Source organism: Hibiscus syriacus, unplaced genomic scaffold, assembly GCF_006381635.1.
Source record: "Hibiscus syriacus cultivar Baekdansim isolate YM2019G1 unplaced genomic scaffold, ASM638163v2 tig00110462_pilon, whole genome shotgun sequence".
NCBI lineage: Eukaryota > Viridiplantae > Streptophyta > Magnoliopsida > Malvales > Malvaceae > Hibiscus > Hibiscus syriacus.
In genome coordinates, this window is record NW_024062747.1 from 2,530,326 (window position 1) to 2,546,401 (window position 16,076).

Here is a 16,076-nt window from a genome sequence, read left to right on the forward strand (position 1 = left end):
TATTTTTTAATTATCACAAAATAAATTCGTTAACGGGGTTAACGAAGTTAAAGGCGGATGAATTTAAATTGGACGGACAATGACGTTAGGTATCATTTTTCTCTAATTTTTTTGAGTGACCAAAGTCGGTCATACTGAAATCATAAGGACTATCGACGTACTTTACCCTATAATAAAATGTATAATATTATTGTACAAAAGTTTTATAAATTAATTTATAAAACGTTAAATCATAAAGTATTAAACGTATAATTATAAATTAATTAAAAATATAAATATAATTTAATTAAAATACAATATTTATAAAACATTAGTTTTTATAATCTTATTTTAATTATAATTAGATCACAGTTTAATTATATATCATAATTTATTTTCATAATTTTGAAGTTTTCGTCATCGTCACCGCCGTCGTTGGTATCATCTTTCATCACCGGTGAATGACAAAGATTAAATTGACGGCGAAAGATGATCCTAGTGACGACGGTGACGGTGGCGACGGCAGTGGCGATAGCGACGACGACAACGATGGTTTCAAAACTATGAAAATAAATTAGAGTTTATAAATTTTCAAATTAATATTTAATCTAATTATAATTAAAATAGATTATAAAAACTAATATTTTATAAATATTGTATTTTAATTAAATTATATTTAATTTTTAACTAATTTATAATTATACATTTATATTTTATGATTTAATTTTATAAATTAATTTAATAGTACACATCGTACACTTGACGAACTTCTATAATTTTTATGTTTAAATTTAGCAAAAACACAATTTTAAGATTATAGCAATTAGCAAGCAAACGTTTCCTAATTCCTTGCCTAAAATAAAAGGGTAAACTATAAGTTTGGTAACTAAAGTTTACTCTCTCCTATTTCACTCAATGTACTTTCAAAAATTTCAATTTACTCACTGAAGTTTATAGATTGAATTTCTTTGGTCACTATGTCATTAAATAATTAAACGACGTTATGACATGACAACTTACATCAAAATGACAACGTTTTCTAGCCCTAAAAATTAGATTTTAGACAAACGATATCGTTTTGATTAAAATACACCATATTATAACGCATAATTCTTTAACGGTATAGTGACAAAAAATTAACCTATAAAGTTATTGAGTAAATTAAAAAATTAAAAGTACGATGAGTGAAATAGGAGAGAGAGTGTAGAGAGAGTAAAGTTTAGTTACCAGATGTGTAGTTTACCCAAAATAAAAAGAGAACACAAATTTTAGGCTTCTAAAATTTTCGGTTTAAATTTAGCAAAAACACAATTTAAGATTATAGCAATTAGCAAGCAAACTTTTCCTAATTCCTTGCCTAAAATAAAAGGGTGCATTAAACTTTACTCTCTCCTATTTCACTCACTGTATTTTTTAAATTTTAATTTACTCATTGAAGTTTACAGATTGAATTTTTTTGACACTTGTTATTAAATAATTAAACGACATTATGATATGACAACTTACATCAAAATGACATCGTTTTCTATCCGTAAAAAATTAGATTTTAGACTAAAAGATATCTTTTTGATTAAAATACGCCATATTATAACGCAGTTAATTATTTAATACATAGTGACAAAAAATAATCTCTAAAGTTCATTGAGTAAATTAAAAAAAATTAAAAGTACGATGAAAATAGAAGAGAGTAAAGTTAATTTAGCATACGTGTAGTTTACCCAAAATAAAATGAGAACACAAACTGGTACTAAAAATAATTGTCTGAAAAGACTGAATGGTCCCCTAGAAAGCAGTTGCCCTTGCTTAATCTTATTGTCTTTTGATATTCGTTGCTTTGTCCATTTTGATATTTAAATTAATTTAATTAAAAATATGAATGCAACTATCGTTTGGTTTTTTATGTAATCGATTATTTATTTAATAATTAATGTTGAAATCGTAATGGAATTTTATAATATAATATTATATTTTTTATAAATGTGATATTTTTTTAAATCAATTTAATACATATTTTTATCATTTTTACTCATTAGATATATAAAATTATCACTTCTATAAATGCGATACATGTATTTTTCTAACCAATTCTGAATTTATATCACATAAGTTATATACAACAAATATAAATATACTAATAAATGTAGGTATCGTGTTATAAAAAGATAAATTTAAATATTAAATTAGTTAAGAATATAAATAGTACATTTCTAAAAAAATAACAAATGGTAAAGTAATTATAATAACAGCGTTTATAACATAATCAACTCAGCTATCTCGCACCATTTTTCACAGAGGCAGATTCCAGCTCAAAAAACACACCTCCAAACTCCAGTTCTCCATATCCCATTCCCCTTTACTCATTTGACGACCATCTCGTATCCCCCCACCCCCCTTTCACTTCCTGGCGCTCTATTTCTTTTCTCCATTTTTGTTCTCAGTGAAGCATACTTTCAAACACTTCACATTCCAGTACTTTTCTACTCCGACACCTTCAATACTTCAATGTCACTATCTCCAGATCCAGCCCTTTGATAAAACAACCAGAACCCCATTTCTCTGACTCGTCGAAGCGTTGATAATTTAAAAGAAAAAAGAAAAAGAAATATGGGTGGTTTAAGAGAGTCATGGTGTTTCTGCAAAGGAGTAAGCAAGTCAGAAAGAATGAAGGGCGCCATTTTCTCAAGTAAAGCTCTGGCAATGGCCAGAATTACCGGCGCCTCAGCTGATGGAATCCCGGTTACCGGATTCCTTATCCACCGGAATCTTCTATTAACTACTCACGTTAACCTCCCTTCTGTAGCTGCTGCGGAGAGCTCCGAGATCCGGCTCCAAAACGGGGTTGCTGCCACTCTCGTTCCTCACAGGTAATTTTCCGGTTTATAATAGTAAAAATGAGGGATTTTAATTCTACTGAATTATGATTAGTTGATTAAAGAAACGTGGGTCCAAGATTGATAGTTGTAGAATTTATTTTCATACCTCATACAATTCTCAGCTTTGAGATTTGATTGAGGTAATTAATTTGGCTTTACCTTTTCTGCTGATATATCATTATATGGCAGAACTTTTTAGCAGTATAGTTTACATTATTAAAAGAACATTCTTTATCTATCTTTGTTATAATTTCAACTGATTTTTTTCTTCATATTTTTGTTGAAATTTCACCGTCATGAATTTACTATGAATGCCTAAATAACTGCAATTTGCGCTTTCATTTTTCAACTAGAAGTTAATTATTTTAGTAAGGGGTCGTAAAATTTCATCTTAACTGGAAGATATGCAACCTGAGCTTCCATTTTGAATTCGATGTTTTAGTACGAGGCACTGATTAATTTGCTTAATTTAGTTAATTTTTGAAATTTGTTTATGCTTGAGGGTGAGATAAGTATCGTCTGAGTTTCTTCAGTGATGTTCTTTGGATGAAGATGAAATATGGTATGTTTTCTCCTAAAATCGTGTACATACAAGATAATTTAACTTTGCCTAATGCCTATCTAGCATGATAAGGGGTTAATTTAGTTTTCATTGCCAAGTTATTTTAATGCAAGGGCCCTTGTTTATTACATTAGTGCAGCAGAGGAAAATGCAAGAGTCGTAATAACTTCAATTGCTGATCACACACGGGTTTGAATTGTGTAGCAAATCAGGCATTATTAGGCTTTGCTCTCAAGCTAACCCTGAATCTTTACTCTTTGTTCTTTTCCACATGTGGCACACATGACAGAACATTATTCGTTCACAAATATGTTAGATGATATATACAAACGTATTGTGCTAACTAATATGTATTTCAACTATTCGGTGATAACATATTTATTCAACAGAAGAAATGAAATGTGTATACAGAGTCATCTGTGCTTCTTGATTCTGTGATCAGTAATGTACTGTTCATTATCATTTACATTGTCACAATGCAAAGGTGATGTTCATAATTTTCTAAAAAAAAATGTTCGTTTAATGTGATAAATTGGATTTCTACTATATAGTTACCTTTAGTTTTTTGAGTTTTCTTTTGTATGGATTGAAGTGGGTAATTCTTCTATCTTTCAACCTAACCCTTGATGCAACCCTAACATTGTAATACTCCTTTTGCATATGTTGTGTTGCTTTTCAACCCCGTGTCCCTTTATTGAAGGCAAGTTCTTCCCTTTGGAAGTCATAAAGTAGAGGTAGCTATAGGTGATGACCTGCTTAGTTCACTAAAAGTCGCAGAGCCGGTGTAAACTCTTGATATTAGATTATAAGTTGGAAAAATAGTCTGACCCCTTCTGTTCAATTGGCTTGCTCTAGCCAGTTGATGTAATTCTGGTTGTTCTCTAGGTAGTCCCAATTTTGTGGTTTAACAGTTTCATGATTGATGTTCCTCCTGTGATTTACTGTTATGCATGGGCTAAGAAAAACAGGTGGCAGATCTCCTAAAATATTTCTTTCTAAATCTTCTTTTATTTAGCAACATCCCAAATTTAATTCATGGTCTTCATTCTGATTGCAGGTTTTTCATTACCAGCTCTGTTTTAGATCTAACAATAGTGGGCTTAGATGCCCTGGATGGAGAATCAAATATCCAAGGGCACCAACCTCATTACTTGAAGTGTTCTAAACCAATTTTATATCTAGGAAGTGCTGTTTACATTCTAGGTTACTCTGAGAAACAAGAAGTGACAGTAGGTGAAGGAAAGGTGGTGATTGCCACAGACAATCTCATAAAACTGTCAACCGATGGAATAATCTGGAACCCTGGCTCAGCCGGATTTGATTTGCAAGGGAACCTTGCATTTATGATCTGTGATCCTATGAAGCTAGCAACCTCTCCTAATACCAAATCGTCCATGACTTCTTCTTCATCCTCATCATCTTGTAGGAAAGATACTCCTATGCAGTTCGGTATTCCCTTTCCTGTCATCTGTGATTGGTTAAACCAGCATTGGGAAGGTGGTCTTGATGAAGTTACTAAACCCAAGCTACCAATAATTAGGTTGATGTCTTCGGGCCAGAAGAGTGACCATTCTTCTGCATCCTTCACAATGCGCCAGGTTTTTAAATCAACCGGCGATAATAATGACATAACTCCATCTTCGTCAAATATAATCACGAAAGGCAAGGATCAACCAGCACCAAGCAGTTCTGCTGCAGTGAACACTCATGAAGAAGAGACACCATGTTCTGATCCACATGCTGCACATGTACAAGGAATCCCAACTCCTGAAATATATGAATCGCCAAAGTTAACCTCGGTCCTTCTTAGGAAGAAAGAGACCAGCCAAATCCAACTTTTGGATATAAATTTTCCTCCCAGGATTGTGAGAACTGTTGTAGTTTCACAACCTGCCAAACAAGAGCTTCCGAATTCAGGTGAGAATGCTTTGAAGGAGCTCCCTCCAGAAAGCCCATTGAGAGAAGAAGAGCAAATCAAGAATAGACTACATGCAAGTCCCAGTAAGGATGCTGAAGTTGGCTCAATGGCATCTGTAAACGGGGCCCAGTGCGAGGTCCAATCTAGTTCATCTCTAGTAGAATGTCCCGAGAAGTATAACGGATACAGCAGTGAGGGGGAGACCATGTACTCTGCCGAGACTGCCGAGAGCCGAAACTATACAAGTCCGAGAGAGGGAAGTTTCAGCAGGGGGGAAGGAGCCAGAGTTCTGTGGGTTACACAAGATGGGGAGCCGTTCAAAGAAACCCGGCGGCTCGCAGAGCATTGGTAGAAAAGCAGAGGAACTTGATACATGGAAAGAAGACATACTCTCAAGGGGCAACTTCTCAAAGAAGTAACGACTACTACAGCCCTACAGTCTCCTCAATCAGGAAGAAACGAAACAACTCAGAGCAGCCACCAACCAAACAACGCCAAAGCACCAGTCATTCATCCCCGAGATGGATGTTTTAATGATGCCAAAAAGCCATCAACAAATATGTATACCAAAATGTCTTTCATTATCTGCATTTAGTGCAAACTAATTTGTTGAGACACCGTGCAGACATTCAAGATGAAAAAGAAAAAGATTCAGCCACCATGCCATGTTATTGCATTTACAATTGCATTTTCAGGCACTGTTTCCGGTAAATAGCTTTGACATCTTTTTTATGCATAGATGAAGACTCTACATTATCACAGCAGTTATTGCCTCATGAACCAATTAGAATTGGGATGGTTTATGCTGTCACTGGTTTCATTGTAAACGTGCATTAAGAGAGTTAATTAGAGGGATTGATATCCAGTTTAGTGAATTTGCACTAAATAAATGTTCACATTCCCCTTAAACTGTTTGATTAAACAGAGCCTAAATAAACTAATTAGGAAGTCTGATGCAAAATGATAATTATAATAATATCAAGTGCTTCATAGCACAATCAAGACACAATAACAACTTACCAATAGATTATAACCATTTTGAATCACTTAAACTGTATGACTTATCAATCAAGTCAAGAACTGTTGATAACTTACGGTTCAAGGTAGTTTTTCATACCTGGAAAAGATTTCCAAAATTCAAGTGTCGGTAGCAATACCAAGGATCCGGTATCAACACCAAACATGCTACTGACTTGGGAAATTATAGAAATTTTAGTCATGATATTATACCCAAATGACAGTTTCGCTACTCAAAGCATATTGAGTGAACAATGTGTCATTCTAAAGCAGTAGTATCAATACCAACCATTTGAGTATTGGTATTGCATGAAGGTTATGGTCTAGGGGAATTAAAAAAAAAACTAATCACATAACCAATCAAATAGATTATCCGCTCAAACAGAGTTCAATACATGTCAAATGTTCCAATATTGAGAGAAGGATTTGCTTAACCTGTGCCTATAGGCATTAGATAAGGCTTATTGAATTATTAATTTTGATATTTTCTTCTTTTTGCTATTAGGGCATGTACCGCAAGGCGCTAGTAACATTTCCCTTCAAAGTTTTGTTCCGTTGACATACCAACTCCATTCAAGGGCAGTTTGAATTATCACTGAAAAAAACAATCATAAGAACATCATTTAAAAGAACAAATAATAGCATTCACAAAGCTGCCATATATCAAAAGACTACAAGGAAAAATCACCAAGCTCCACATCTTCCACAACGGAGTATTCATCGTACAAACATAATTCACTTTAATAACAACCTATGATTTCATTCTCTTTTACTAATGAAAATTTAACTATAAAATAAAGATATAGAACATTAAACTTACGTTACTAATTGGGCATAGAGCTCATATTTAACTAGCTGATGGAAGGAAGACCCTGATTAGTTCCTTCGCGATGACTCTTTTCCTGCAAGTTGGGCATTTGCGCTGCTCAGCTAATGCAGTTTTAATGCATGCCTTGCAAAATATGTGCCCACACCTTGTCGACATCTCCTCGGCAAATGAACCCATGCAAATTGGACAATTGAAGGTTGGTTTCTTTGGGGTGGTTGCAACTCTATAATTTCCTTGACCTGCCAATAGAATAGTTAATGAGACTTAAAACATTCATAAATCTAATCAAAGTCAAAGATGCACCACCACCGTGTGAACACATGGATGGACAAAAATAACAAGAGATGTCCAATCACAATGTCTTATATAAGCAGCCAAACTCAAACATTCTTTCCTTGAAAATATTAGATTACATCTTTTGAATAACAAACAGATGCAAGAGTTCTTACAATAGATTGTGGAGTGCTTTCCAAATTAATGTATTGATCACAATTGATAACTGTTTGGCTCAGATTAAGTCTTCTACGTTTGTTCTGATTATTAGTAGTTGACCAAGCCAGACGACCTGGAAGAAGAGAGGTGTGAGATACATCAACTTCAGACAGTAATCCAAGGTTTGAAAGATAAATGAATGAAACAAAGAACCACCATTCTCTAAACAGGTTGACCTGGGCAATCACAAAACATAAGATTGGACTGGCCCAGAGTGTTGCCAAGCAAATATCATCTATCTCGGTTAAGGTCAAATATTTTTTTTCTTATCATATTGCTTGAAATTAACAAGGACTATTTTGACCTCATATAGATAAATAGACTGAATTTGCAAGGTGGAAATGGTGCATCAAAACAAGCATTTGTTAAGAAACAAACATAAAATCCTGCTGCTGCAACATGAAGGAAATATTATGAACGTGCTTCCCTCATAAATTGAACTACCTGAATCCACGTCCATAACGGTCCCTCTACTGCTGCTCCTTGAATTATTTTTAGCCTGACATAAATCCCAAGAAAACTAGTGACACCCATGATTGAAATGAATCCATAAAACAAATGTCACATACAGTTAAAGAGAAGAAAACAAAAAAATTATTAAGCAAGAGAAGCAAACCTCTGCAAATGCTGTAGCAGAAGATTCAATTACATCATCTTCAATAGCTTCAACATCAATGGTATCAGGTGGCACGGGCTCTATGGAATAGCTGACCACTTCCTCGAGGTCAGCCTGCTCTCTAATATCACAGGGAGGAACATTTAGATCCAGCACTATCTTCCTATGTCGATACCCTCTGAGAGAAGGGACCCTCGTTTCAATAGTGTTCATGTCTGCTTATAATTTTCTCTTCACTGCCTAAATATCACAGCCTCAATAAAACCTAAAAGACAGCTAAAAAGAATAACTTCCTCACATTCGTTCACCATATATATAATATCAAGCTTTCACTAAACACAAACCAGTTCAATAAGGATAGGAACACCTCCAAGGTGAATGAGAGATATTTTAGCATATACATATATATATATATATATCACAAACGAGTTGCAACTATTTATTTCATTCAAACGATGGGCCAAAACAAAAACAGCTATGAAGTGTAATAAACTAATAATCGAATGACAATTTAAAATTAAAGAAATTTTATCGAATAGGGCAATGTATCCTTTTAAAAATTTCCAGAAATCCAAGGAATACGAATCAACAGTAACACCGATACTTGAATAAAAGAGAATTGAAATAAGAAAACAAATTGATGAGGGAATTAAGGAGAGTTGAGATATCAAAATCTTACCCCGAAATCCAATCGCTTTAAAAAATTTCCAGAAAAAATAAAAAACCAAAAAAATCGAAGAAAACAAGCGAAGCCCAGAAACCTTCTGAAAGTCTTCCCTGTTAAGGGTTTTGAGAGTAACCGCGACGCACAAATGGAGGAGACATGGGTTCGAGATATATCTTGTTTGAACTTAAATTATCACTACTGTGTTTTTTTTATATATAAAAAAGCTAAATTATTATTGATTTTTGTATAATTGGTATTTTTAATATAATTATATAATAATATCATATATATTTAATTATATGGGTACTGAATAATTGATTTAATAGCTTACCCAAAAAACTCTTCTAATAAATAGACTACCAAAGAAATACTGATTTAATACATTTTAATAATTATCATTGAAATTAATTATGATTTGTAATCTATATTATACCATATATAATATTATTTAAACAAAATTAATTAAATAAACAGTGGGCTGATGTGAAACGGCTTTATTTGAAAAATAAATAAGAATACAATTTAGAGTTGGTATTATACTATTATAACATAATTGTTAATTTATGGGATAATTTATATTTTAGATTATTCAATTTAATCTCAATTTTTCAATAGAGTATAAATTTTTAAGTTTATCATATAATATCATTCAATTTTAATTATTAACAAATCAAGTTACTTGTATTGATAAATTAATTTTCTCTAATTTCTTATAATTTTAAATGTTTTTTAAATTAATTTGACACTTTAGCATTTTAGTATATCGTATCAATTTTTTAATATAATATTTATATTATTTAGACCTCTCCTTATTTATAAATCAGAAGAAATTAAATATTAAAGCATGTATAATTGATCTTATATTCTCTTATAAATATACCGATAAAAGTACCATTAAAATAAAAATGAAGTTTAAAGTGTTAAACGATTAAACTAAACCTGAGGAAAAGGAAAACAATACATATGCAAGCACATGAACAAAAGAAAATTCTTAAAGAAACATGACAATTGAATCCAACAATCATTACATCATTTGAGGAAACGCCAAACATGTAATAAAGCCAATTACTTGACCGGAGTTATCATGTTATTCGCTTAAAATTAATGAACAAATGTTTTCATTTTGACAAAGCAAAGTTACAATTGCCCTACTATTGAAAGCTTTACATCAAAGCTGTTCAGTTAGTTTGACCATGAAGGAATTAACAACACCTGCATCCAACACAATCCATGAAGATTCAAACAGCTCATGGAAGAATTCAGCTCATGTTTCCTCGGCCGCGTTCCTGAATGCAAGACCGACTGAATTCCCTTTAAGTGCACCGAGATGAGGCTTCCCGCAGACCCCAACAATCAACACCTTAGAGGAATCTTGCAATATGCAGGCACAAAGCAAAGGCTTCAACTTAGCTCCTTTCTCCTTCAAGGCATCCATTAGAAAGTAACAGAACTTAGTCAGAGCCTGGGGTTGACCCAACAGCTTGGTGTCTACTGAATCTTCAAGCTTCACCCACCTAAACTTTCTCCCACTCCTGATGCAGCCACTCGTCGTTATTGCAGCACTTCCTTGCCTAAGAATAGCTCTTCGTATCTTGATTGCTTGTTGCATTCCAGATTTCAGCTTATCGAGATTACCTAGTGACAGAGCATCGTATGCCATCCCGAACTGCTTCGGAGCACACGTGCCGTCCGATTGCATGAATGATTCAAGCAATGCAGTAACCCCGTAAACCATATCTGCTGCTGAAACCCTAGAAGTATAACCATGTAAACGCAAGGAGCTTTTGTAGTAGAAATCATTAAGCGATATACTTCAAGGGTTTCCATCTGATTTTCCTAGACTGAAGGAGGAGAAAGGAATGATGAAATTTTCTCAGCGCTTTCCTTTTGTTTTAGTTGTGAATGACGTTCATTTGGTTTTTTTTTTAATTTTGGTGGGCTTTCATTGAAATTTTGATTTGTTTTGAGCGACCGCGAATTTTTGGCGCTCTTGACTTTCACTCACGCCGACGGATTGTTGTTTAATTTTGGATAAATATCTATTTTGATACCCTAATTTTGTTTCATAATGCAATCTGGTTATCCAAACTTTTATTTTGTCCAATTAGATACTTGATCGGTTTTAAGGTTCAATTTCGTACCTACATTTTTTCAATTAAGCATATGAACTTTACTTTTAAGTTCAAATTAGTATCTAAATTTTTATATTTCAAATAAATAATTTATAGTAAATAACAATTTGGATAACAAATTATAGACACTATTTTGTTGAGTCTCCAACTACGAAATTTATAAAATGGTTCCTCAACTATATCCCCCGCTTTGTTGAGTTCTCAGACTATTAAAAGTTACATAATGGTCAACCGTGTATTCATATGTTCCAAAATCATTATTTTATGTTAAAAAAAGAGTGGTCATCTGAGTAAGATGTTAACCTATTGATTAGGATATGATAAAATATGATTCGAGAACTGTTTGAGTTGTATTTTATGGATCGAAAATGTGTTTATATTATGTCACTGAGCAAGTGCTTAAAATATTTTATTGTCGAGCTAGTTCTTGAAAGCTACGACAATGTTAGTATACATCATTAAAATATGCTCTATCATATTTCAATCAGTATATTAACATCTAGCTCAAACGATCGTCAATTTTTAATAGAAATGAACGACTTTGGAATATATGAATAGTCGGTGATTATTTTGTGAGGACTCGATAAGACATCGCCCAATAGTTAGGAGATCATTTTGTAATTTTTAGTAGTCAAGGGAATCAACAAAGTAGTGCCTTTTAGTCGGAGGACCATTTGTGCACTTTACCCAAAATTATATTTGAGTAATAATTTTAACCAACAAGTTCAAGTGTGTAGTTTTGGGGATAAAGGCGTTTAAGCACCAAATTAAACCTTAAAACTAAATAAAGGTGTTTAAGTACCAAATTAAACCTTAAAACTAAGTTTAGATACAAGAAAAACCTTAATAATCATATTACCCTTTGAAGATAAATTTAAGTACCAAAATGTAGATTTAGCCTTTGATTTTAACTTTTTGGAATAATTTGACTGTCCATGTAATATTGAAAACGATTAATTTTAGCAAACATCCCAAAATTATTATACAAAAATTAAATTAATCATAAACGTTAATGCTAAATCAATCAAGTTTTTATGCTAATCTAATTGTTAATTCAGACGTTAATATCAATTCCATCAATTGGAGGTGTAAAATATTTAAATTCGTGCGTCAAACTGTAAAGCAATATGTATTTGTTGTATTGGCATTAGTAATTTTTCGTGTTTTAAAAATAAATAATATTGATGAAATTTATAAAGATTTTATTTATTTTAATGTAAAATCTAAATTTAATATTCATATTTTAAGAATAAAGTATATAAATATTCTCTTAATTACATGACATTGCTTTGTTGAGTCACCGACTATTGAAATTTATAAAATAATCACCTGACTATTTATTATGTTTCAAACTCGTCATTTTCCGTTAAAAATTTGACGACAGTCTAAGCTAGAAGTTAACATGTTTGAGCTATGATAAAATTTGATCTCATAATCTCAAACGACTATCATATATCAATTAATATGTTATCATCCAATTTAAATTACCGTTAATTTTTTAATATAAAAAGACGAATTTAAAACATAATAAAAGATCATGTGACCATTTTATAATTTTTAAAATGTATTATATGAATTCAAAACAAAAAAAACTCGTACAAAGAATGACGTAGAAGAACCACATTAAAAAACATTCTTAAACCTAAACAGAGGAAAAAGAGTGCGACCGAATCGAGAAAGAACCATTCGATTTACAAATCAGACACCAAAACACTCTTCCCTCACAAACACACAAGCGGCCCCCTCTCACGATTAAAGATAAATGCAAATTAAACATTGCTGCAGAACCCAACACACCCTAACAGCATCTTTGAAAGCCGAGGTGGTTGCCATAAACCGCCTGGAAATCCAAAATTCACAGAAAACTCCCAAATAGGCCAGCACCATAAGGAACAAACTCAGAACCACCAGAACTGCAGAAACAAAACTACTGCTAGTCGAGCAACTGAACAAAAAACATCCTATAACTGAGGGTTCATTTTATAAATTTTAATAGTCTAAAACTCAAAAAATAATATCTTATATCAGAAATTATTTGTATATTTTACTGTATTTTAAATAATATTCAAATTTTAACCATAATATGAAGATTAATCCAATTTAGAAATTTAAAAAGTTTGAAATATTCTAATCTAACAGAACATCCCTTCGAAATGTGGAACGTGTTAGTTTGGATTGCCTGCAGCTAGTAACATTGTGGCTTTTTCTCTGGATGGATGACCCCGTCAAGTTATTATTGTTTGAAGAAATCAAGTCAATAATTTCAAACTTCCATGCAGCTGTACCCGAAACCTTGAAGGTCAATGTTTTGGGATTCTAATTTTTATATGTATATAAATCTAGAGTAAATATAACATAGTATGCTCTCGAATCTCATATTATTGGCGTATGGAAGGGAAAACAACAAATGATTTAACCAAATAATTCGACCAAAACATTTAGAATGCAATAAAAGAATATGCTTTTGCTGTTATTTCTAACCAAAACATAACTGCAATGTAAAGTGGTTTACAAAAACAGACAATCTAAGAGAGGAAGGGGAAAGAACAAAACATGTTCATCAAATAGACTACCATGAAAAAGAAAGAAAACAAAAGGTGCAAATACGTTGCGAACCCTCAACTTCAGTGAAATTCCTATGCTTTGATGGAGCCTTCAATGTATTTACAATGTTCCACGCAAATTTATAGCAAAATCCGCTCATTTCCTCCAGAACGGGAAGCAGCAACCCTGGGGAAAATGAAGAAATAAAGAATTAATGTTTGTGTAAAGATTTTCAGAAACCACTGGCATTAGCAATCAAAGTGCCTAGTGAGGTCAGAGGAAAACCATACCTTTGCACGGCCGTTAGTTGGTTTTCGGGCAGTGTGGTATGGAGATCGCTCCCCCGGTGTTACCTTGCCTCCGTTGTTCCGCTCTTCACGCACCTGATTAAAAATGTGAGTGTAACCATCGGCGGAGGATGGGTTGTTCTCGTCCCAGTCACCAAATTTTGGAACAGCAGCACCTTTATCAGGCTGTGACACCAGAAATCAGATTATTAGCACCATGCTTTAAATCAAATGACAAATATTTACGTTCAGGTAGATAAGGCTTTCATGAGGCGAGTGTCATGTAGGCTGCCAATCATGAAGACCTCAAGTTTTCGATAAGCGATTGTCACAGCGAACGTGAATTCCACATCGGAAAGGAAAAGGGCGAAGAAAGATATATTACACTTTCATTGCCTCTAGCGCTTGGCCTCATTTTGGTTCTCCCAGGAGTACCATGGCTACTATCGTATGAAGTCTTTCCTTCCCACGCAGGTGATGCCATGCTACCCCTCCCTGCGCCCCGTGCCTGGTGATGAAGTGGTGATTTATCTATGCTGTTTTCAGATCCAATGCTTGCTCTTGCAGATCGTTTCGGGGCTTCACCGGAACTTACTCCACCACCGTAACGAGAAGGTTTAGAGTCCTCGGAAGCTCTGCGGTTAAAGTTCTCGTTACGCGCCGGAGAGTCAGCATATTGTTTGAGGTCACCTTCCTCCCTGCTCCTTCCAGGCCCATGTCCTACTGGTTCATTCGATTCCGGGTTTGGTCGTAAAGCAGGGGGAGCTCTAGTTGGAGCAACATAATCTTGATGTAATGCCGGACTCTCCTGGGGATCATTTGGGTTCACAATCTTTCCTCCATTTCGATCCTGGCGGGCCTTATCGAAATAGGCCGTGTAGGGAACATTCCCTTCACTCTCCCAATTGCCAAACTTGGGTACACGAGAACGTTGCTGCAATGGCGACAGAAGCTTGTTACAGATAAAACACGAACAAATTTATCTTTATCATTAATGGGGGAAAACAGTAGCAGATTACAGATGGAGCATAAGCAATCCCAAATCTTAAAATGAATCAATCAAGCAATGGATTTCGACAAAACACGTCATGTTATAAAGAAATCAGACAAAAAATGTTTCCTTATTGCAGAAAGTAATCAACTTTGTAATCATTCTTCCTGTCATAGATGTATGAAATTGTGCTTTTATGATTCCAAAAGAGTTTTAGTTACAAACAAATTACAGAGATCGGAATATGGAAGTGAACATAGGATGGCTTAAAACCACAAACTCCATGACTCTCGTCTTCCTGTCTTTTGCAATTTTCCCAGGAAACAAACAGAAGAATAGTGTAAACTAAACCAAAGCAAAAGCAACTAATGAACCTGGAAGAAAGATTAAAAAGAGATAAACTTACTGCCATTTATCACTCTAGCAAACTCGAGAAAGAAAACCCAGAATCAGCTTCTTTCGTAATCAAACAAACTACAAATAAGACCCAGAAAATTCTACGATCAAAGAACCCTTCAACGGAGAATTTCAAACACAAGAAAGAGAGAGAAAGAAGAGACCGTTTATAGAGAGAGAAATAAGGAAGAGACCTTTTATAGAGAGAATTTAGAGAGTATCTCAACCATTGACCGGCGCCACCGGTAATATTTGACCATTCTCCTCTCTGTAAAAATATATGCTTCTACTCATTTTCAGATGTCTCTCTCGTGCTTTTCAACCCATCTTATCCTTTTTTTTTTCTGATCAAATTTTAAAATTTCCACTCCTTCCACGACTGTATCAACGTTCCCTCGACTAAAAAGTTTTTGAAAATCGATTGGTTATGATTCGATTTTGTTAAATTTAGATTTACAATTAAATTATAATTTCTGATAGCCTTAAATCATTGTTATTTAAAGTATATGTTATATTAAAAAAAATCCTTTTAAAGATGATTGTATTACTTTATAGGTAAAGTATTGATTTCATTACTTTTGTTTGAGTTTTATAAATGTGATTAATGGATTTAAAAAAAATATAATACATAATAACTTTCATTTTATTTTAATTGAGATGTGACCACTTAAAAACGTTGATTAATGTTATTTGATAACGTGACACATTAGTAAAAGTGTTTAATTTTTAATTTAATCTCTAAATTTTAGATAAAATACTAATTAGAGATTATT

General features: G+C 33.4%; 2 protein-coding genes and 2 pseudogenes across 3 annotated transcripts; 1 reads left to right on the forward strand and 3 right to left on the reverse strand.

Moving 5' to 3' along the window:
• Nucleotides 1-2,308: 2,308 nt before the first annotated feature.
• On the forward strand, nt 2,309-5,990 carry LOC120126948 (annotated as a pseudogene).
• Nucleotides 5,991-6,947: 957 nt separating this feature from the next.
• LOC120126772 lies at nt 6,948-9,119 on the reverse strand (annotated as a pseudogene).
• Nucleotides 9,120-10,052: 933 nt separating this feature from the next.
• On the reverse strand, nt 10,053-10,703 carry LOC120126822 (cell division control protein 45 homolog). The gene has a single exon (XM_039144898.1). The coding sequence runs from the start codon at nt 10,686-10,688 to the stop codon at nt 10,218-10,220; it is 471 nt and encodes a 156-aa protein (XP_039000829.1). The 5' UTR covers nt 10,689-10,703; the 3' UTR covers nt 10,053-10,217.
• Nucleotides 10,704-13,698: 2,995 nt separating this feature from the next.
• LOC120126955 (RPM1-interacting protein 4-like) lies at nt 13,699-15,415 on the reverse strand. 2 transcript variants are annotated; one of them, XM_039144986.1, is made up of 5 exons: nt 15,314-15,414; nt 14,704-14,850; nt 14,302-14,646; nt 13,920-14,102; nt 13,699-13,815 (listed from the first exon to the last, which is right to left on the reverse strand). In XM_039144986.1, the coding sequence occupies exons 1-5, from the start codon at nt 15,317-15,319 to the stop codon at nt 13,786-13,788; spliced, it is 711 nt and encodes a 236-aa protein (XP_039000917.1). In that variant the 5' UTR covers nt 15,320-15,414; the 3' UTR covers nt 13,699-13,785. The 2 variants fall into 2 exon arrangements, with proteins under 2 accessions (XP_039000917.1, XP_039000916.1); XM_039144985.1 differs by lacking the exon at nt 13,699-13,815 and having other exon boundaries at nt 13,862-14,102; nt 15,314-15,415.
• Nucleotides 15,416-16,076: the final 661 nt, after the last annotated feature.

Excerpts from the sequence above, each read along its gene's own strand:
- LOC120126822 (XM_039144898.1), bottom strand. The coding sequence starts at position 10,688 with ATGGTTTACGGGGTTACTGCATTGCTTGAATCATTCATGCAATCGGAC.
- LOC120126955 (XM_039144985.1), bottom strand. Across the intron at positions 14,647-14,703 it reads AGAGTCCGGCATTACATCAA|GAACCAGTAGGACATGGGCC; the intron begins GATTATGTTGCT and ends CCGGAATCGAAT. Across the intron at positions 14,103-14,301 it reads GCGCTAGAGGCAATGAAAGT|CCTGATAAAGGTGCTGCTGT; the intron begins GTAATATATCTT and ends CTGGTGTCACAG.